This window comes from Myotis myotis, unplaced genomic scaffold (genome assembly GCF_014108235.1).
Source record: "Myotis myotis isolate mMyoMyo1 unplaced genomic scaffold, mMyoMyo1.p scaffold_m19_p_7, whole genome shotgun sequence".
Classification (NCBI taxonomy): Eukaryota; Metazoa; Chordata; class Mammalia; order Chiroptera; family Vespertilionidae; genus Myotis; species Myotis myotis.
Window position 1 is genome coordinate 88,637,906 of NW_023416379.1, and position 20,600 is coordinate 88,658,505.

Below are 20,600 nucleotides of genomic sequence, written 5' to 3' on the forward strand. Positions count from 1 at the left end.
TCAATTGATTTCAAGAGATCTAAGTATGAGTACTCCTAGAAAATATTACACAAATTGGAGGCATCTTGGAGTTTTTAAAGTATATTTCAATACTTAAATTTGTGTGCATGCTTTAAACAACTAGTTATATTTCAAAAATGGGAGAACCTAAACATAGTGTATGATCAGCACCAGCATTTAAGTTTCTGACGTTAATATCAGTCTGTCACAGCACTTGTAACCTTGCTGTATCGAAACATGTTATGATACAGTTGAATCATTAAATATCATACCCCTCACCCCCAGAGTTAATACTGTGAAATTAAGTATTTAAGCATAAATCAGTTATGGGCAGCCTCTTTTATAAATTGCTGTTTAGCAATACACAAACTGTCTCAAAGATGAATGCTTACAGGTAGGCATTCAGTTATACCAATAAAATAGCACGTCCTGAAAATATGGGCACATTTTAAGACAATTTTGTTAGCCATTAACAGTCCCACAGTAAGAACCCACTTTAAAAGCAAAAGAAAATTTAATCATCTAGTAGATGATTGATTCAACATAGTTCCCAGGGAACAGACCAGTCACTCGATTGCAGACTCCTTCATGCCAGCCGTCATCATTCTTCTTTATTGCATAAATGTTGCACCCTCCATAAACGATCGCTCATCGTCCTTGTCTTTCATATCACATATTACCACAACTTTCTCAGTATAATGATTGGATGGTTATACTGAACTACTGCGGCCTCCTTGTCTTCATGACCCACTGGAGGTGGAGGCGGCGGTGGTGGAATGTCATCTGGTGGAGGGGGTGGTGGTGGAGTTGGACTATCAGCAACCGGTCCAGTGGCGGGTGGCGAAGATGTAGGCGTGGCAGAGGGAATGCCAGTACTGCTGGTGCCACTGCTTTCTCAGCTGCCACTTCTCCCACCACTTCCACTGTGTGTCCTCAGTCTCTGGCTTAGGGAAGCTGTCCTGCCTAAGCCGCGCTGACCTCCACGCCTAGCAGGACTTGCCATGTAGTCATTCATTAGGAACTGCTGGGGGTTTAACAGGTTCCAGGGTTTTGTTAGGAGTGCTCCTTCCCGCATTCCCTGGCCTGACGTGGGAGGACTTGTCTCAGCCGTGCACCAGTTCTTGCAGGCTGACTATGTCCGTGCTTGACACCGTGGCCCTCATCGTCCAGAACTGTATAGTCCATAGGTTTCCGAATACACCTGACAAGGTGCTTCATATTTGCAGGTGCTGTTATTTTGTGAGTTCTTTTTTTGTTTTGTTTTGTTTTGTTAATCCTCACTGGAAGATATTTTTCCCCATTGATATTTTAGAGAGGGTGGAAGGGAAGGGGTGTGTGTGTGTGTGTGTGTGTGTGTGTGTGTGTGTGTGTGTGGAGAGAGAGAGAGAGAGAGAGAGAGAGACAGAGGAAACATCAATGAGAGAGACACATTGATTGGTTGCTTCCCGCACACATCTGATGGGGGCTGGAGATTAAAACTGCAACCCAGGTGCATGCCCTTGACCGGGATGGAACCCATGACCCTCCAGTGCACAGGCCGACGCTCTAACCACTGGGCACACTGGCCCGGACAATTTTGTGGGTTCTTGATGTATTCTTATTTGTTGTCAAAATACCAGTCTCTCTTCAAGCCTCTTTTTCTTTATGAATGTCCACCGTCCTTGAGATACGATTGATGGAAGACTCGTTTTCCGAGGCTGAGAGCCTTGGATGTCCGGCAGTTAGAGCACATCGTTGGCCAATGCATTTATCCGATAAACAACACTAGCCAGGGGTTGGGCTGTGTAGGCTGTGCTCTCCTTAAAGCTCTCCTCCTGTCTGTCGCCTGTATGCAGCTGTTTTCGCAGTAGCCTGCCGCCCGGGTCAGGTTCTGGCACCTCTCTATCAGCGCCCTCTTGCCAGATGGCATCTCCTCCTCTGGTAACATCTGCAGCTCTGCCGTTCCTCCCACTCCGCATTGCCTCCTCTGGTGTTAAAGCGACAGGCAGCAAGGTCTCGGAGGTTCCCAGCACCTCACAGCCCAGATACAAACTGCCTACCACCCTCCTGCCTGCCAGGTTAAAAATAATTTTTTTAATTGATTTCAGAGGGAAAGGGAGAGAGGAGAGAGATAGACACATCAATGATGAGAGAGAATCATCCATTGGTTGCCTCCTGCATGCCAACCTGGGCACGTGCCCTGGTCAGGAATCGAACCATGACCTCTTGGTTCATAGAATGACACTCACTCAACCACTGAGCCACACCAGTTGGGTTAAATTTTTATTTTAGACATTTGTTATTTCTTATTTCAAATTTATTGGTATGAAATTATTGGTAATACTTTCTTGTCTTTTTAGTCTCAATTTTACTAGCAATTTTGTAACTTTTTTTCTTAATGTAGTTTATTTGTGCTTTAACTCTTCTTTTTTCTTAAATCTTACTAGAGATTTGTCTGTTGTGCTAGTTTTGGATTTGTTGAACCTCTTATGGTATATTTGTGTTCTATTTTATTATTTCTGTTTCTATCCTGGCATAGCCTATCACTTTTATAACATTTAGATCTAAGTTATTAATTTTATTCTGATTTGTTCTTTCATTCATAAAATATGTAGTAGTGCTTTTAATTTCCATATATATGAGGACTTTTCATTTATATTTTTATTATTAAATTATAATTTAAGTATATGGTAGTCAGAGAATATATCTACATGATAATCATTTAGAATTTATTGAGATTATGATCTAGAGTATTGGCAGTTTTTGTAAATGTTTTCTACTTGTGCTTGAGGAGAATGGTTAATCTTTAATTATTGGATGGAGACATTTATATTTGTTCATTGTATACAGCTGGGTAATTTTATTGTTCAAACCTCTGGTTATCTCTGTCTTTGCTGGCTTTCTGTCTGCTTGGTCTGCCAGTAATAAGTAAGTGTGTAGATTTGTTCATTTCTCTCAGGGGTCCTATTGCTTTTTATTTTATACATTGTTGAGGTGATTTTATTAGATTCATATGTGATTAGAATTGTTGTCTTCTTCATAAATTGAATCTTTTATCACTATATAGTGGGTTCCCTCCATAATGATACTTTGGGCCTTAAGATCTATGTATTTTATTTTACCAAAGCTATATCAGCTTGCTTTTAGCTGTAGTAAGACTTGAATATAAACTTTTTATGTGTTCTTATCCTTTAGGTATATCTCTTATAACAGCACATAGCTGTTACTTTTGTTTTTGTTAAATCAAATTTGATAATCTCTGACTCTTAACGGGTAACTCACCAGTTATTCTAGTTACCTTTATTGTAATTAATGAAATATTTGGACTTTTTTCTACAGTTTTTATCTGTCATATATTTAATATGTGTTTTTCTCTTCCTTTTTGGTTTTTAAAATAAATGATTCCTCCTTCTTCCTATCAAGACAAGAACTTTAACCCAGTTGTTTGACCTTGATTTTGCCAACCCCTTACCTCCAATGATTGATGATATTTTCTAGAACTTTCTCATGGGTTATTATGAATAGTCTTCCCCTGTGTCTCTCCTAAGTACACTGTCTGTCATTTAGGATAACAACAAACTGTACCAAGGTATTTGATCATCCATAATTGTTGTAGCATCTTCTGAATTTATTTTTTATCTTATTTATTTCCTCTAACAGTTTTTCGATGTGGGTCTAATGGTGAATCTAATTTTGATAATAAATCTGATTAAATCTGGCAAACCAGGCAGTTTTTATAATGTTTTAAAGTAGTAGTTTAAAATGTTATTTGGGTGCATATACAATTTTGGGTTCAGAGTTCACCCCTTTATTATGTTAAGAATGTTACCCTAACCGGTTTGGCTCAGTGGATAGAGTGTCGGCCTGTGCACTGAAGGGTCCTGGGTTCGATTCCGGTCAAGGGCATGTACCTTGGTTGTGGGCACATCTCCAGTAGGGGGTGCAGGAGGCAGCTGATCGATGTTTCTCTCTCATCGATGTTTCTAACTCTCTATCCCTCTCCCTTCCTCTCTGTAAAAAAAAAATCAATAAAAAATATATTTAAGAAAATGAATGTCCCTGCATTGTCTCCTTACACCAGTATGCTGTTGGGAAAAGTCTGGTGTCAGTCTGCTCCTTGCTGTTGGCAGGTGATATGCTCTCTTCCCCTAGAAGTTAGTATAACGTTTTCTTTTCCCTGGTTTTATTAAATTTTACTATATGTCTAAAATAGTCTGTTCCTTGTCTGTTCTGTTTCCATTCCATGAAAGTGTTCTTTCAGTACTAAGCCATCCGTTTTAAATATCGGGAACATTTTCTCCATTATTTCTCCATTATTTCCTTCTCTCCAGTTTAATCTTTTTTCCTGGGACCTCTGTTGTCTGGATGTTGCCCCTTCTGCTTATAGCCTCCACAGCTCTTCAATTATATTTTGATTTTTTAATCTCTTCCTCATGTTTTCTGGGAGAGCGCTTGAATCTTACTTCCTAACTCAACAGTATTTCCCGTGTCCATACCACTGTCCATCTTATTTCTTATGTTCCTTATTTTACAATTATGTTTTTACTTAATATATCCCCCCTTTTTTTAAATGAAAATTTTTGTTTTATATTATACATACCCTTTTTTTAACTGTATTTATTATGTCTATTTTATTTGCTTGATTTATCTCTTTTTATCTTATTTCTTCTATTGGTATATATTTTAGATTTTTTTTGGAGGTATTTGTTATAGTTCTCAAGGGATTCCTTAGTTTAGCCTGTAAGTTTGCTTCCCTAGAATATTAGCTATTCTGTATGACACTAGAAACATTCAATATACATCGCAATTTTCAAGAAAGGAGATGCCAAGGAGTGCGGTAACCATAGGACCACTGCTCTAATGTCCTAAGCAAGTAAAGTGATGCTCAAAGTGATGCGACGAAGGCCTCTACCTCACACGGAGCAAGAAATGCCAGATGTTCAAACTGGATTCTGAAAAGGAAGAGGCACTTGAGATCTCAGTGTGAACATTGGTTGGATACGGGAGAGCTCCAGGGAATTTCAGGTTTTACAAACTACAGTAAAGCCTTCGATTTTGTGGATCTTGAAAAGCTCTGGGTTGCTCTGGAAGAACTGGGCGTGTCCCAGCACTTGATTATCCTGAAGCGTAACCTGTATTGTGGACAGGAAGCCACCGTCAGGATAGAATACAGAGAGACAGAATGGTTTGCTATTGGCAAAGGTGCCAGACAAAGGTGCATTTTATCTCTCTATTTGTTTCATCTGTACACATACTGTACATACAAAAAAACTGGGCTAGACTAAACTCAGAGGAAGAAGGAGTGAAAATTGGTGGAAGAAATATCAATAAGCTAAGATATGCAGATGACACCCTCTTACTTGCAGCAAGTACCAATGATTTGAAACGACTTCTGATGAAAGTGGAAGAAGAAAGTGCCAAATCAGGACTTTATTTGAACACCAAGAAGACAAAAATCATAACCATAGAAGTACACAACTTTAGCATAGACAAAGGAGACATTGAAATTGTTTAAGGTTTCACTTACCTTGGTTCAGCATCAAGTCAAATGGATACTGCGGCCAAGAAATCAAGAGAAGGCTGAGACTCACAAGGGCCACAAAAGAATTAGGAAAGATCTTCAAGGGCAATGATGTGTTATAGAAACCAAGGCTAAGATCATCCACACCCTCATATTCCCAATTGCTAAGTATGGATGCAAAAGTTGGACAGTGAAGAAGGCTGATAGGGGAAAATATCGATTCATTTGAAAGATGGAACTGGAGAGCTTCACAGATACCGCAGACCCCCAGGAAGAGGAACAAGTGGGTCCAAGAGCACATTAAACCTGAAACATCACTGGAGGCAAAAAATGCCAAAGCGGACACTCTTCTACTATGTCTGTTCTTTGGAAAAGACAGTGATGCTGGGGAAAATAGGAGGCATCAGGAAAGGGGGAAGACCAAACCTGAGATGGCTGACTTCATAACAGCAGCCATGGGCCTGCATCTGCAGGAGCGGAGCAGGGCTGTTGAGGGCAGGATATGGGTGTCAGTCATTCATGGCGTCATCAGGAGTCAGATTGACTCAGTGGCACATCACACACATGACACTGCTTCATGGAAAAAGGGTTAAGGCCAGAGTTTAGTTTTGGTAGGCACAGGGAGCTCAAGATCCCAGACCGTCTCCGTTGTTCACTCGTGTTTGTCTCCCCCTGAACGACCAGCACGGCTGTGCCTGCGCAGCTCCAGGTCATACTGCTCATTTAGCTTATGAGAGTGGCACCTGGACTTAGGGAACGTGGCAGTCCTGTGGGTCTTCGCCTTCAAACCTCAGGGAGAAGCAGGTTTGGAAGGAGCCCTGGGGCTTTGGCAGGCGGAGGAATGAATGCAGGAGGTTGGTAGGTCCCCACCTGTGTCTTCAGCTCCTCCTCTAGTGGGACTCGGGCAGCTCCCCCAAGTTTACCACCAGTGGCTGCTGAGCTAGTTTTGGGGCGCGTGCCACTGATTCCTTCAGTAAGGGGACAAGCAGTGGTTGTTCTGAGGCATCAGCGGGTGAGGGCAAGAAGGGAGTTGAACTGCCTTGCTTACCATTATTGCTGACATTCTCTGCCGGCACTTTCAATCCAGGCTACAACCCCCTCCGCCCCGTCCCCCGCCGTCCCCACATACTAGTTCAGAAGACCAGTCCGTCTTCCTATGAGTTCTCTAGATTTTCTTTAATTAATGTCCCGGATTCTGTGTTTCTCCAGAATCCCTCTGTGTAGGGAACCAACAACTACTGCTAATTTTCCATGTTGGCAGAGCCCCAGGGTAAAGCTCCCCCCCCCCTTTTTTAAAACAATTTTTCTTTTTAAAATTTTACTTTCCTATTACAACAGTAATACATGTTTATTTTAGGTAAGCAAAAACAATATATAACTACTACCCAGTTGTAACCACTGTCAACATTTTGGTGTTTTATTTAGTTTTAAACTACTGGATGTTGTTGTTTTTTATTTAACTCCCACCCCTCCATAACAGCTGATATTCAATATTATTTTATGTTAGTTTCAGGGTACAGCATAGTGGTTAGACAATTATATAACTTATGACCCCCCGACACCATACATAGTTATTATAATATTATTGACTGAATGTATTCCATATGCTGTACTTTACATCCTTGTGACTAGTATTTTGTAACTACCGATTGTACTTTTAATCTCTTCACCTTTTTCACCTAGCCACCCAACCCTCTTCCAGTCTGGCAACTATCCGTCTGTTCTCTGTATCTGAGTCTTTTTCTGCTTTGTTGAGCATGTATTTTGTTCTTTAGAATCCATATATAAGGGAAATCCTATTAACTGCTGTTTTTAACCTGCTCTCTGAACTTAATATAGCATGTGTATCTCCCAACAGCCGAACATATTATTCTGTAGAGTCATTTTTGTTTGCATAATATTCCATCATCTAAACAAAGCATAATTTAGCCAGTTTTCTATTGTTGGGTATCAGAATGATTTCCAGCTGTCTTATGCACTGCTGTCTACTAAACATCTTCGTACTAAATATTGTTCACATCTATACTTATTTCCTTAGGTAAATTCTTAGACTTGGAATTTCAGGTCCAATGCTTTACCATACATGTCTCTCCAGAAAGGCGGTGTAATATTAGCCTTATACCCGGAACATGGGCACTTCTGCACAGCCCTCCCCAAACTGATGCTTAAATGTGTCATCTTCTGCTGCCTTTTGTGCAATCTTTTCCCCAATTTTCATCTGGGCACTTCACTCCTGGCTTCTGCTCTCGTGCAGAGATAAGCTGATTCTTCACCAAGATTCATGCATTCAAGTGGTTTGAAATAAATTTTATCTCCAGACAAGTAAATGTAAAAATCACCTATAATAATACTACTGATCAAAGATAACCATGGTGGACATTTTGACACAGTATCCTTTCTCTAGATTTTATTGGATTTAAATGTCAGTAGGTGGTGTTTTTTTATTCTTGTTCTTTTGTGTACATTCTGGGAGAATTGTGTTGTACTCCAGTTTGCTCATTTGCTCTTCATATGTGTCCATTCTGCTTTCTCATTAAGTTTTTTTCTTTCTACACTATATATTTTACAACTATATATATATATATATATATATATATATATATTCTAACTTTCCATAATGAATATATCTTTCTATAACTATATATATTTTATTTTTAAGAGTGCTAATAAGCTATTTTTCTCATTTCAGAATGTAATATTTAACTCCTGGAGGATATTAACTTTGATTTTTTTGTATTAAAATATAATTGACATGTAACATTGTATTAGGACCTGTGAGCTAGTTATTAAGAGCATCGTTCTGGGGTCACATACACATGGATTTGGCTCTCGGCTCTTCCTCTTACTAGCTGTGTGCTTTGTCATTTTCTTACTTCTCTGAGCCTTTCTTCTCTTACCTTTTAAATGGGATCATTATTATCGTGACACTTCAATGAGCTCAGGCACCCGAGCCCTCAGCAGAGCCTCTTGCACAGTGAACACTCAAGTGTTTAATCTTCTGGTTAGTTTTGTCATTGTTTTTATTCTTGTTTCTGATTAAGCTGAGCCTGGTTAGTTGAGGTCCATCGATGTTACTTGGACTCGCCGTCTCTTGGCCTCACCAAGAGCAAGTAGGCTGATGCCTCCTCCTCTCTTCCTGCAGCCCAGCTCCATCGGCTGGAGGGGCTGAGGACCATCGGCGTCACCACCAATGGCATCAACCTCGCCCGGCTGCTGCCTCAGCTCCAGAAAGCTGGTCTCAGTGCCATCAACATCAGCCTGGACACGCTGGTGCCAGCCAAGTTTGAGTTCATCGTCCGCAGGAAAGGTGACCGTGCAGCTCCCAATGGAGGTGCCCTCCGAGGCCCCGGAGCTGGGGCTGGGGCCAGAGGCCTGGGCTCTCTCTCACCCTTGGTGTCTTGGCTAAGGATAATCCTGGGCTTCACCCCTCACCCTCTCTAAATGCCCCTCGTCTTTGTAGCCACAGCCCTGAAGGCCTTTGGGGGTCAGATGCTAAGAGCTATGGTGCCCAACCTCCCTGTGCTCTGTCCCCCGTTTGCTCATGACTGGGCTGAATTGGTTGCCCTGTGATGAGTTCTGCAGAGATGTGGGGCCGCCCAGGGTGGAAGCAGCAGCTCTGAGGTGCCAGGATCAGGGCCAGCACTGCCAGGTGGGGGTCCCTCAGCAGCCCCCAAGGGTGCTCCCTGTGCCCATCCTGGATGTAAGCCTCTCCCATCACCCCTGCAGCAGGGACTCCCGCAGCCTCCTCCCACTGGGCTTCATCGGGGAGGGCAGGGCGAGAGGGAGACCTGCCACAGTCCCTGTGGTCTTGGGCCGTGGGCTTCACCCTGGGACAGAGGTTCCGGCCTCTCCCTGTGCCTCCCTGCTTACAGCCCTCCGTGTGCTGAAGTGCTCGCGGGGCCTCGCCCTCCGTGAAGCCTGCTCCAGGCACTGGGAGGGGACAGACACACAGGACATTGCCCTGCAGGACAGGCTACTGAAGAGGTGTGAGGCCACTAGGTTTGTGGTGTCCATTGAAGTGCCAGCGAGGGAGGGAGGGCTGCCGCACATTCCTCCCCTTGCCCTCCTTCACCGGGCCCGTCCAGAAAGGCTGCAGGGACAGCATGAAGGCCATTCCCAGGCCACCCGCCCTCAGCCGACATCCTGGCTGGGAATCCCATGTGATCTGCAGCCTCTGCGGGCTGTGGGCGGGTGAGACCGGCAGGCAGTGGGTGCAGGAGTGAGCTGAGGGGGGCTGAGGGAGTGAGGGGAGGACAGGCCAGCCTGGGTAAGCACAGAGACAGGTGAGAACCACATGCATGGGAATCGCTCACCAGCCCTGACACAGCCGCGCACAGCAGGTGCTAGTGAGAACATGTAGATTATATGAACGGACAGGCTGTTGGGGAGAAAGCCTGGATACGGGGCCAGGAACCTGTGTTCTGAGATGTGGTGTGCAGCAGCCGGCAGGGCCCTGCTTCTCTGGCCTCAATTCCCTCTCAGGACCGAGAAGGCCCCCCAGGTCTGCGTTGCACACTACAGCCCAGGGGTCAGACCCAGCCCCTGCCTGCTTTTAACAGCCTGTGAACCAAGAATGGGCTTTGCAGGTAACATTTGCAATCAGTTTAATGATAGGGAGCATTGACTAGGCACCCCAACCAAGCAAAATATTATCCTTGTAAAAATAATTAATTTCTTCCATCCCATACGTGGACCTGTATTACCAAAAACTATTCTCAATTATTATCATATTCTGAATTGCGTCAATGAAATCTTTATGGCATACACCTACATAATAGCCTCAATTTTGCCTCTTGGCCTGCAAAACCTAGAATATTTACGACCTGGCCCTTTACAGAAAACGCTCGTTGGCCAGGTCTCAGTGGTCCCAGAGATGCCTTACTTCCCAGGGCTGTGAGAGGGAGACCGGGGAGAGGAAGGAGTTCCTGACTGTTTCTCTTCCTCCCACAGGCTTCCACAAGGTCATGGAGGGCATCCACAAGGCCATCGAGCTGGGCTACAGCCCCGTGAAGGTGAGGGCGGGCCACTGCTCTGTCCCTCCACCCTGGCTTGGCCTTTCCCTGTCAGCTCCTGGCCACCACTTCCCTACCCACTGCATCCAGCCCTGCCCCTCACAATGCAAGGGAGGGCAGAACTGTGACCCCCATGGATTCCCCAAACCCAAGGAGAGCTGTGGGGTGAAGGGCAAGGACCGGGACCTCCACTGGAGAGCCCAGGCAGGTCCCAGACCCCCAAAGGTCACCCCTGCAAAACAGCCCCGAGGGGCAGCGCTCATGGTCCCTTCATCCCGGGCAGGTGAACTGCGTGGTGATGCGCGGCCTGAACGAGGACGAGCTCCTGGACTTTGTGGCCTTGACCGAGGGCCTCCCCTTGGACGTGCGCTTCATAGAGTACATGCCCTTTGACGGTCAGTGATGGGGGTGCGGAGGGAAGAGGAGGCCGGGCCTGCAGGCAGAGCATGGAGCCCCCGTGAAGGGTGTGTGGGGGCAGCAAGGTCTGGCTCACACTGTGGGTGCTGCTGACCTCCGACCCTGCTGTGTGTGTGGAAACTTCTCCAGAGATGGTGGGGAGGGGCCCAGCAGGGCTAGCCTAGGGCTGCATGGGCGTCAGAGGCATAGGCAGGGCCTCCTGACTCCGGGCTGTGGGGGAGGGTGGGCTTCTGCCGTGCTGGACTCGGGAGCCTCCAACCCCCATACAGGTAACAAGTGGAACGTCAAGAAGATGGTCAGCTACAAGGAGATGCTGGACACCCTCCGGCAGCAGTGGCCGGAGCTGGAGAAGCTGCCCGAGGAGGAATCCAGCACAGCCAAGGTTGGGCGCAGCCTGGGGTTGGGCGTGGGAAGTTCAGGAGAGCTGGCAGGGGCTGCGGGAGGTCAGAGAGCAGCGATGTAGGGCAGTGCCAGCACAGCAGCCTCCCTTCTCCCGGATCAAGACGATAAAGAAGCAGCCGGGCCAGGGGCAGGGGTAAAGTGACTTGACATAGGACACACTCCAGTAAGTGGGGCAGGGGTGCTCAGTCTGCTCCCCTACGGGCCTGCTCTGGCCGCGGTGCTCCGGTCCCTGTATGCTTAGCTGGTCTGCTCAGCAGGCCAGGCATGGGCAGAGCTCGTCCCCACTCGTGTACCTGAGTCTTCTGTGGTCTGAGGGCCCGGGGTGCTCCCTTCCGAAGGCTTCCCCGAGAGGCCGTGCAGTGAGGGCTTAGGTCGGCAGGGAGAGCGGCCCTCTCTGCCCAGGTTCCGCCACTGCCCTTCTCCCTCCTCGCCCAGACCTTTCGCGTCCCTGGCTTCCGAGGCCAGCTCAGCTTCATCACGTCCATGTCTGAGCATTTCTGTGGGACCTGCAACCGGCTGCGCATCACAGCCGACGGGAACCTCAAGGTGAGTGTCTGCACATCCCTCCCACCGGCCCCGAGTGGAGGGGAGACAGCGGGGCACACGGGTGGGGAGTGAAATAGTGTCAGATTTGGGGAGGTCATGGGAGCAGCAGGGAAAGGTGAACTGATGGCACCCATGGAACCAGCACCCTGATTTATCCCTTCCCTGTCCTTCTTCCCTTCCTCCCCCCAACCTTCCCCCCTCCCTCCCTCCCTCCTAGTAACTGGCAGCTGATTGGGAGCCATTTTCCAGGACTTGGTGCTACCATGGTGGGGGGAGGTGGTGAAGGGTCACTGTGCATTTTGCCTTCCTCCCCGCCCCCCAGGTTGGCCCCTCCCACCAGCCAGAGGCTCAGCTCTGAAACCAGCCTCCTTACTCATGTCTAAGGAGCATGTGCTGTGCGCCTGCCCTGAGGGATGAAAGGGAGACATAGACCTGCTCCGCCCTTTAGGGGCCCACAAGCTCCTTGCTAAGACCAAACAAAGCTGCTAATGCTGCTAATGTGCGCAGGTGCAGGATTCTTGGTCCAATGAGTGATGGACATAAGGGTGATGGATATAAGGGGTGAACCTGAGGGAGCGGGTGGTGGGCCTGGAAGGATGGCCGGGTGGAAGTGAGGGCAGGGGAGGAGGGTCTGGGTAATCCCAGCATCCTGGGCAGATCACAGTCGGATCCGGGAGGAGCGTGGAAAGGGCTCGAGTGCCCAGGGAGAAGGGAGAAGGTGCGGAGTGTTCTGTTGCCGGGGGGCTGTGCAGGGTTTCTGAGCAGGGGGAGACCTGGTCCCCTGTTCACATTTTAGGAAAAATAATCCGCAGGTTGAAGTTGGAAATAGGAAGACTGGTTAGATGGCCATTTGGCGATGTCCCAAATGTGTAGGAGTGTGCGGTGAAGATGGGAAGAAGGAAAGGGAACTTGGTCGTGCAGGTGGCGGGTGGAGAGAAAGGCATCAGGTGGATGTCGACTCTGGGACCTGGTTAGGACTGGGGGTGGGGGTAGGGGTGGGGGGTTTCAGATGCTTCAGGTTTGCCATCCAGAAGGAATCGTTCAGCTGTTACTAAAAAGCAAAAAGGTTTTCCTGGGCTGAGATTTAAAATGGACCTGAACTGTGGGTGGTGAGTTGAGGCTCTGCAGGAAATGGAAGGTGGGGCATGAAGGGACCGGGCTGAGGGAGCTGCTGGCGGTGCAGGTGAGGGGGGCTGGGAGGGGTGTGAGGCACCCATGAGCAGCAGCTGGTCCCACTCCGGGGGGAGCAGGAGGGGAGGAGGTGGTGCCATTGGGGCCAGTGAAAGCCAGAGGCTGGCGCAGTGGCCTCCTGGTTGGTGTCACTATGAGGGAAGCAGCCACTCCAGCAAGTCAGAGCAGGGAGGAAGCGGGAGCAAGCGCCAACCTCCCTTTCCTCTCACGCTCTCCTCTCCCGTCAGCCAAGCCCAGCCCAGGCAGAGGCAGCTGGAGGCGGCCTGGAAGGTGCAGTCCCCGGGCCTCCTGGGGGCAGAGAGGGGCGGAGAGTAGCACCCGGGGCCTGGTGGGGAGTGACGACGGGAGCAGCATGGGGAAGTAGGTGTACCTTTTGCTTAGATTTCACACCTGTCTTCTCGGGTGGTCTCTGCCCTCAGGGCCTCCTCAAACATCCTTCTGTCTCTGAGTCCACAGAGCCTTGTAGTGTAGCGCTGGCACATAGTAGGCGCTTTATAAGGTTCTGTGGGAGGGTAGTGGGTATCTTTCTTTCTGGAACCCCCAGAGCCCCAGCCTCTCTCAGGGCTGGGAGCCCTGAGTCAGTGTGACTGACCACAGGATGGCCTCCCCCAGCCCCCTGCTGTCCGCACTGGAGTGGGACAGGGGCCGGCAGGTAACGTCCATGAGACGAGGGAGCAGGAGGGCCCGAGGGAAAATGGGGTGCGCAGAGGGGACTGCTGGGTCTCAGTGAGGACGCCTCAGGAGGCCATTCCAGGGAAGGTCCTGGGAGAGTGTGCACCATGGGCACCAATTCCATTTTTTAAAGTTCACTCTCCAAGCTGAAGGCGACATGATCGCAAGCCAGGGATGAGCCAGAGAGAGGCCAGGGATGTCTGAGTCTGCTTCCTGCTCTCCAGCTGGATTCCTCCATCTGGCTCCTCCTGTCCCTGGTGGCAGAAAGTCCTGCCCTGACTGTGCCCAGCCGTGGGAGGCCTGGACGCTGGTCTCAGCCCAGAGGGTTCTCCAGGGATGGGCCAGGGCCAGGGATGCAGGAGGCACATTGTACTCACCCCTGTGATGACCCCCTCAGGTCTGCCTCTTTGGGAACTCAGAGGTCTCCCTACGGGATCACCTGCGGGCGGGGGCGTCTGAGGAGGAGCTGCTGGGGATCATCGGGGCCGCTGTGGGCAGGAAGAAGCGGCAGCACGCAGGTAAAGGGTGGGGTGGGCGGGCCACGGTCAGCAGGAGGGAAGCAGAGTTTGGGGGGAGGACAAAGCACAGCCTGACAGGGAGATGGGGACTCAGCGTTGGACCCCGAGACTTGGGGTGCGGTGATGGCTCTCCTCCTGGGAGGCTGGCACAGTGGAGACTACAAGGGACAGGTCCCCGAATTCTCTTGGGCTGTTTCATTGGTGGGGAAAAGGGTGTCATTGCCCCTCTCTTCCCACACATGGTCTTCTGTCAGGAGGGCAGGGCCTGGCGTCAGACTTCTGGGCTCGGTCCTGGGTGGCCCGCAGCACACAGTGGGGGCTTTGTCAGGTGCTCCTGGGTGAGTGCATGTACACGGGCTGTCACACCACTGTGTCCATGTTTGTGTCACGAACTGTCCCTCCTTCTCTCCCTTCCCCTGCTCTCCCTCCCCCGCTCTCCCTCCCCATCCTTCCCTCACCCCAGGCATGTTCAGTATCTCCCAGATGAAGAACCGGCCCATGATCCTCATCGGTGGGTGACCCAGCAGTACGTAACCACTCGCCCTTGTCATTGGGGTTCCGTGGGGTGGGACCCCCTGCCATAAGGCACCCCTAGACCCTGCATTTCATCCCGATGTTCGCAGCCCTGGTTTTCTTCTGTTCCCCCTCATCCTGTCCTGCCCCCTCATCCTGTCCTGCCCCCTCATCCTCTCCTGCCCCCTCATTCTGTCCTGCCCCCTCATCCTGTCCTGCCTCCTCATCCTGTCCTGCCCCCTCATCCTGTCATGCCCCTTCAAGCTTTGACTGCCTCTGCTCTTCCCTCTGCATGCACCCCTGCACCAAGCATGCCACAGGAATAGTCATTGTGTCACCAGAAACTGGGGGGTCCTCCGGATTTAATGATCGCCAAGCCATTCCCGACATGTAGAGCTCCGGGTTAAGGCGGAGACTTGTCCTCAGCTCTGGGACGTCCCGGCTTGGGAGCAGTGACAGGTGTCTTCCCTCTGGAGTGTGGGCCGCGCACGGGCGCATCTGGGCCATTAGCACCCACTGGGCGATGTGTCGCTGGCTTCTGCGCAGCGCAGAGCTTGAGCAGCAAGCTAGGAGTGCCACTTACTCACCTCGTCAGGGAGGACACAGCCAGGATCGCAGCCTCCAGGCTCCTTAACTCCCGGGAACTGCGTGATGAGGACGTCTCTCATTGCATGGGATGCCGCGAACAAAAGCACCTCTGATACAGGGCTGCACGTGGCGGCTTCTCTATCGCTTGGCTTTGTGCTCTCCATGCCTCCTCCCGTGGTGTGGGCAGAACCAGAGTGGGGGAGGGGAGGGTTGCGAGAGGAGGCGGGGAAAAGAATGCCCTTTGCCCTGAGTATGTCTTCCTTCTTGCAGGACTGTTTTTGATGCTCCAAGATTCCCCACCAGCCATTCCAAGCATTTCCTCTTGGGACCCACTCGGCGTTCAGGGTCTGAGACACAGAGCGAGTCTCTCCAACCAGGTGGTGACTCTGTGGAAGGGCTGTCGGGGGCCCCAGACCCCTCCCCTCGCCCAGCGGTGGCTGGGGCCTGGCTCCCCTCAGAGACACTACTGTTCCCACCCAGACTCAGACACCAACCCCAAGTGCCTTAGCCCCGGGTCCCGGGCTCCTGCCACCCACTCAGGATCGCTGCCAACCTCGGACCAGCTAACCCACGTGGACACGGAAGGCCGGGCAGCTATGGTCGATGTGGGTGGTAAGCCGGACACAGAGCGGGTGGCCGTGGCCTCCGCCATGGTCCTCCTGGGGCCGGTGGCCTTCAGACTCGTCCAAGAGAACCGGCTGAAGAAGGGAGATGCCCTGGTGGTGGCCCAGCTGGCCGGAGTCCAGGCCGCCAAGCTGACCAGCCAGCTGATTCCTCTGTGCCACCACGTGGCCCTGAGCCACGTCCACGTGCGGCTGGAGCTGGACAGCACACGCCACGCCGTGGTGATCCAGGCGTCCTGCCAGGCTCGGGGCCCCACTGGGGTGGAGATGGAGGCCCTGACCTCAGCCGCTGTGGCCGCCCTCACCCTGTACGACATGTGCAAGGCGGTCAGCAGGGACATCGTGTTGGGGGACATCAAGCTCATCAGCAAGACGGGGGGCCAGCGGGGGGACTTCCACCGGACCTAGAGCTCCTGCCCTCTCCCCACGGCCCAGCCAGGTCCAGAGGGATGCGCTCGGGCCGAGGGAAGGACGTCTAGTTCCTTTAACCCCGTCAGTCTTGACCTTCAGTAGGAACCCCAGGTCCTGCTAATGGTGACCTGCGAGGCCTCCTTTATCCGGAGAGAAACCAGCAGGCCCTTCCGCCTTCCTGGACACTGGTGATAGGAGGGGTCTCAGCGAGCGATGCTAGTGACGGAAGTCAGCTGTGTCATCTGCGGGCCATTCAGCCAGCCCGTGTCACGGCTCATTTTGGGTTTTCTCTTCTGCTGCTTCCCTGGGGAGAGATAAGGGCTCACGAAGCAGAGGAACCCGCTGCGAGGGGAAGAGCACGCCTGCGCGAAGAAGGAACAGGACTTCTCTTCAGCTTCGCCCGCCTGTCCGGGAGCCACAGCCCTATCCGCCTGCCTGCCGTCCTCCATCCTCAGAGCCCATCCCTCCAGACTGACAGGCTTCCAGTTTAACAACGCACAGTCCTGCCCGCTCCCCGACCTCCGCCCCCCCAAACGGACCCCCGGGGGTTGCGGCCCTGAGGACTCCTGACCAGCCACTCACGTGGCTCCTGGCCCCTTGCACTGCTGTCCCAGCCCCGCCCCACCCCTTTGTTCCGGAACATATCAGGGAAAGAAGAGGGCTGGAGATTGCCTTCACCCACGGCCCACAAATAAAGCCTGGATGCCAACTTCGGAGCCGCGAGAACGAGGACTGTCTGTGCACAGGGCGCGCAGCTGCTAGGATTTCATGCCCACCCTGCACCCCAGCCCAAGCCACTCCCCAGGGGAGAGGAGCCGGAGGGTGCTGGAGAGGCCGCAGGTGCCTGCCTGCCCTCCATCCCCGGTCCCTGTGGGCGAGGTGGTGGTGGTGGTGGCGGCAGGGGTGGTGGGGGAGGGCATGTGTGTGGAAGGGCACCGTCTGCAGTAAGACAGTCAGGGGGTGTCCGAAGCTCGTCACTGGCTATTAGAGATCAGGAAGGAGTTAGAGGTTCCTGGGTTTCACAGCCCCAACACTGGACTGGGCTGCTGGGTCCTCTAACGTGGATGGGCCTCCTCAGGTCTGTCCTCAGGGACCTCCCGCCTGCCTCCCTGTGCCCGGCACCCGGGGTGCTGGGGATGCTTAACAGCCAGCTCGGGAAAGGGAAAGGCCAAGCTCCCGATTTCAAGCTACGGTCCAGGTGCCCGGAGTGCACAGTCCCTGCAAGTGTCGCCACTGGGTCCTCAGCGCTCCCCACACCCCCCAGCCCCTCACGAGAAGAAAGCACAGGTTTCAAGGCAGGCTGGGGTGGTATGGGTTTAATATTTTTTAGTATTACAATATATTCTTATAAAAAAGGTGTGGGTAAAAAGGACGCAGCCGATTTCGTACATGAGCCTCATTTGTCCTCTGAGACCGCTGGCGAGAGCGGCCTTGGCAAGAAGGCGGCCCAGGTAGAGGCGGGGGAACGGCCACGGCTCCCCAGTGGGTGGAAACAGGATGGGGCTGGGGGGAGCCTGGGCCAGCCCCTTCCCTGCCCCTGGAGAACTTGCTCCTCCCATTGCCCTAGACACACCTTACTTCCATCACGGGAGGGGGTGCTGCTGCTGAACGGGACAGGTTGCCTTAGGTTAAGTGGATTTTACATTGGACACAAAATTAGACAGCGGGAGGCATTCACCCAGGGGTGGCAGGAAGGGCACCGGAAGAGACCAAGGAACAAACACGGGCGTAAACATGTAGCATATCGAGGACCAGCGCAGCCGTCTCCACGGGGCACTAGCCCCTTGGCCGCGATGGTCTGTGGTCCAAGGTACTCTTGGAGATCTGGCCACAACGGTGCCTGGTGCCAGAGCCACTGGCCAGATCTTGAAAATAATAAATAGAGAAGGGAAAATCGGGGTGAGAAGCCAGAACCCTGGAACAATGTATATGTCCTCTATAGGGTCAAACTGCTTTCCTGCGCATCCCACGTGTCTCCGTCAGCTTCCATACCCCTTGTCTTCCGTGGGACACATGCAGTCTCTGTGGCGGGTGGCCAGGCCAGGATGTGGCACACCTGTTGGATGGCAGTGGAGTCCGCCCTGTGCCCTGCCTCATGGGTTAGCTGCACCCCAGCCAGGTGGGGAGAGGAGTCCAGAGGCCCCACCTACCACCTTCCCTCTTCCCCACGCCAGCCCTCAGCGGGGCTCCTGGCTGTGCGGGCGGTATCAGCCCCCGCAGCTCTTCCTGGAAGCCTTTGCCTTGCCCTCACCTGGGCTCCGGGATGGCCCTGCACCCAGGTCCTGGCCAGACTTGCGTTTGCTCTAATCTTCCTCGAACCAACACACATGCTGGGCTTACCAACCCTGTTTCTTCCCTGGAAGCAACTATGGCCCCACCCCCAGGGGTCTGATGTAGGGAAAAGAGGCAGCTGGAGCGGGGCCCAGCCCACCAGTCTGTCCACTGGCATAGCCCTGAGCCTGAGCCTGAGCCTGAGCCTGAGCCTGAGCCTGAGCCTGAGCCAGGAGCAGGTTAGAAGGGCAGAAACATAAAGGGAGAGTCAGGAGAACAGGAGGCGAGGAGCCCCTGGATGGGGTGCAGGCAGGACGAAAGGTGAACTCTGGGTGTGTGTGTGTGGGGCGGGGGGTATGTTGAAAATAAGAGTCCTGATGGAAGTGACCTCACCTCCTTTAGAAGACAGCATTTTGCTTAGATACAGCCATCGACTCACCCACTCAAGATGCAGAATGGGAAATGGGAACAGAGGACCAGAGTGAGCCCCTGGGCAGGCAGGTTGAAGAACCAATCAGGTACCGATGAGGGGGGTGGCCTTTCAGGCAGTGCCCTCCCCAGGGAAGTCAGCCTCCCCCACCCCGTCTCCCTCGCTTCCCCGCCTGTGCCGGCCCAGGTCTGATGGCCTCAGAGGAGGAGACACCTCGGAGACGGTGTGCAAATGCAGAGGGCAGCCCGACCCTCGGGACCCTCCCAGGACCTGACCCCAGGGCCAGCCTCAGCCAGCCAGGCACATGTGGTTTGAGGGGGCCTCCTGTGTGCTGGACAGGATGGAGGTCACCACGGCTTCGGCCCGGAGGCAGACGCCAGAAAGTGTGTGGGGTCTGAGTGACATGAGCGGTAGACCAGAAAGCTCTGGTGCGGGGCTGTGTGAGGTCACCGTCTCTCAGGACCATGGCCCAGGGTCCCTATGCCCAAGGCACAAAGTATGGTGATGAGGGGGGTCTCTGTTGCAACCCTTCCCTTATCAGATTCATCAAGTACCTGATGGGGAGCCGTAGCCAGGGAACCCACAGGTGGGATTCTGGGTTAGTAGACAGGATGGAGGTGGCAGTGGGAAGGAAGGGGAGGCTTAGACATGCGAGAGGCTGGAGTGAGTGGTGATGGAGGAAGCAGGCTCTGCTACTCTGTGTCCTGACGACTTGGTCCCTGTGGTACCCTCAGCATCTTTCCTAGAGCACATCCAGGATACATAGCTCCTCTTCCTTCTCCATCAAGAGGGCAGTGGGCTCAGGTCTATGCCCCATTAGCCGCCTCTGAAGGGCTGGGAGCCTGGATCTCTCACCTGGCTCTCGGGGTGCCCACCCCCCAGGTACTGCCCACCGCACATGATAGCTGAGCAAGACCCAGGGACCTGTCCAGGCTGGATCTGGGCAGCTCTGTGCCAACATGTGGGTGCCGAGCCTGCCAGGGACATCCCAGTGGGCCTCGGAGGGTGATCCTGGGGCCCAGAAGCAGGACGAGTAATGGGAAGAGGAGAGGGAGGAGCCCCTCAGGTACATGTGGGAGACGCCTGGTCCTGCCTCACACAGCCGCACCCCAGGACCCAGCCCAGGGCTCTAAGCTGAGCACCATGTGGTTAAGTGTCCCGCCTCCTCCACTCAGCCCCTGGCCATCCCTGTCTCCTGGCCTCCTGTGCGGCCAGTGCCCAAGTCAACAGTTTAGCCTGTTGATTGCCCGCTCCCGGGTGACTTCCAGGGCCAGGTTCCCTGATCGCTTGCGGCTGCGCTTGAGCTTGCACAAGTCCTTGTCAAAGACCTCCCCAGAGCGCAGGGCTGACACCAGGTCGTCGAACTCGCCGCCCTCCTCCAGCGCGTTGCCCGCGTGGACCTTCCGCTGCCGCTGCCACCGCTCCCGCTCCCGCTGCTCCTTCAGCTGCAGGGGGAGGGAGATAGGCTGAGGCCGGAGCAGCCACCCCTGACCTCTAAACCATGTC

General features: G+C 52.3%; 2 protein-coding genes and 1 pseudogene across 7 annotated transcripts in view; 1 reads left to right on the forward strand and 2 right to left on the reverse strand.

Moving 5' to 3' along the window:
- Positions 1-17,116, forward strand: part of MOCS1 (molybdenum cofactor synthesis 1) — a 34,686-nt gene extending 17,570 nt beyond the window's left edge. Inside the window, exons 4-11 of one of the 3 annotated variants that reach the window (XM_036316382.1) lie at positions 8,643-8,807; positions 10,451-10,512; positions 10,796-10,907; positions 11,199-11,311; positions 11,767-11,877; positions 14,138-14,258; positions 14,722-14,769; positions 15,630-17,116. In XM_036316382.1, coding sequence (XP_036172275.1) covers positions 8,643-8,807; positions 10,451-10,512; positions 10,796-10,907; positions 11,199-11,311; positions 11,767-11,877; positions 14,138-14,258; positions 14,722-14,769; positions 15,630-16,390 — 1,493 coding nt within the window. In that variant the 3' untranslated portion in view covers positions 16,391-17,116. Of the gene's footprint in view, positions 1-8,642; positions 8,808-10,450; positions 10,513-10,795; positions 10,908-11,198; positions 11,312-11,766; positions 11,878-14,137; positions 14,259-14,721; positions 14,785-15,629 lie in introns of all 3 variants that reach the window. The other 2 variants (XM_036316384.1, XM_036316383.1) reach the window with 2 other exon arrangements.
- Positions 523-1,218, reverse strand: LOC118660122 (annotated as a pseudogene).
- Positions 17,117-17,694: 578 nt separating the features above from the next.
- The window catches only part of DAAM2 (dishevelled associated activator of morphogenesis 2), a 105,761-nt gene continuing 102,855 nt past the window's right edge, over positions 17,695-20,600 (reverse strand). For all 4 annotated transcript variants that reach the window (XM_036316381.1, XM_036316377.1, XM_036316379.1 and 1 more), the window contains one exon: positions 17,695-20,539. In XM_036316381.1, coding sequence (XP_036172274.1) covers positions 20,318-20,539 — 222 coding nt within the window. In that variant the 3' untranslated portion in view covers positions 17,695-20,317. The remainder of the gene's footprint in view (positions 20,540-20,600) is intronic.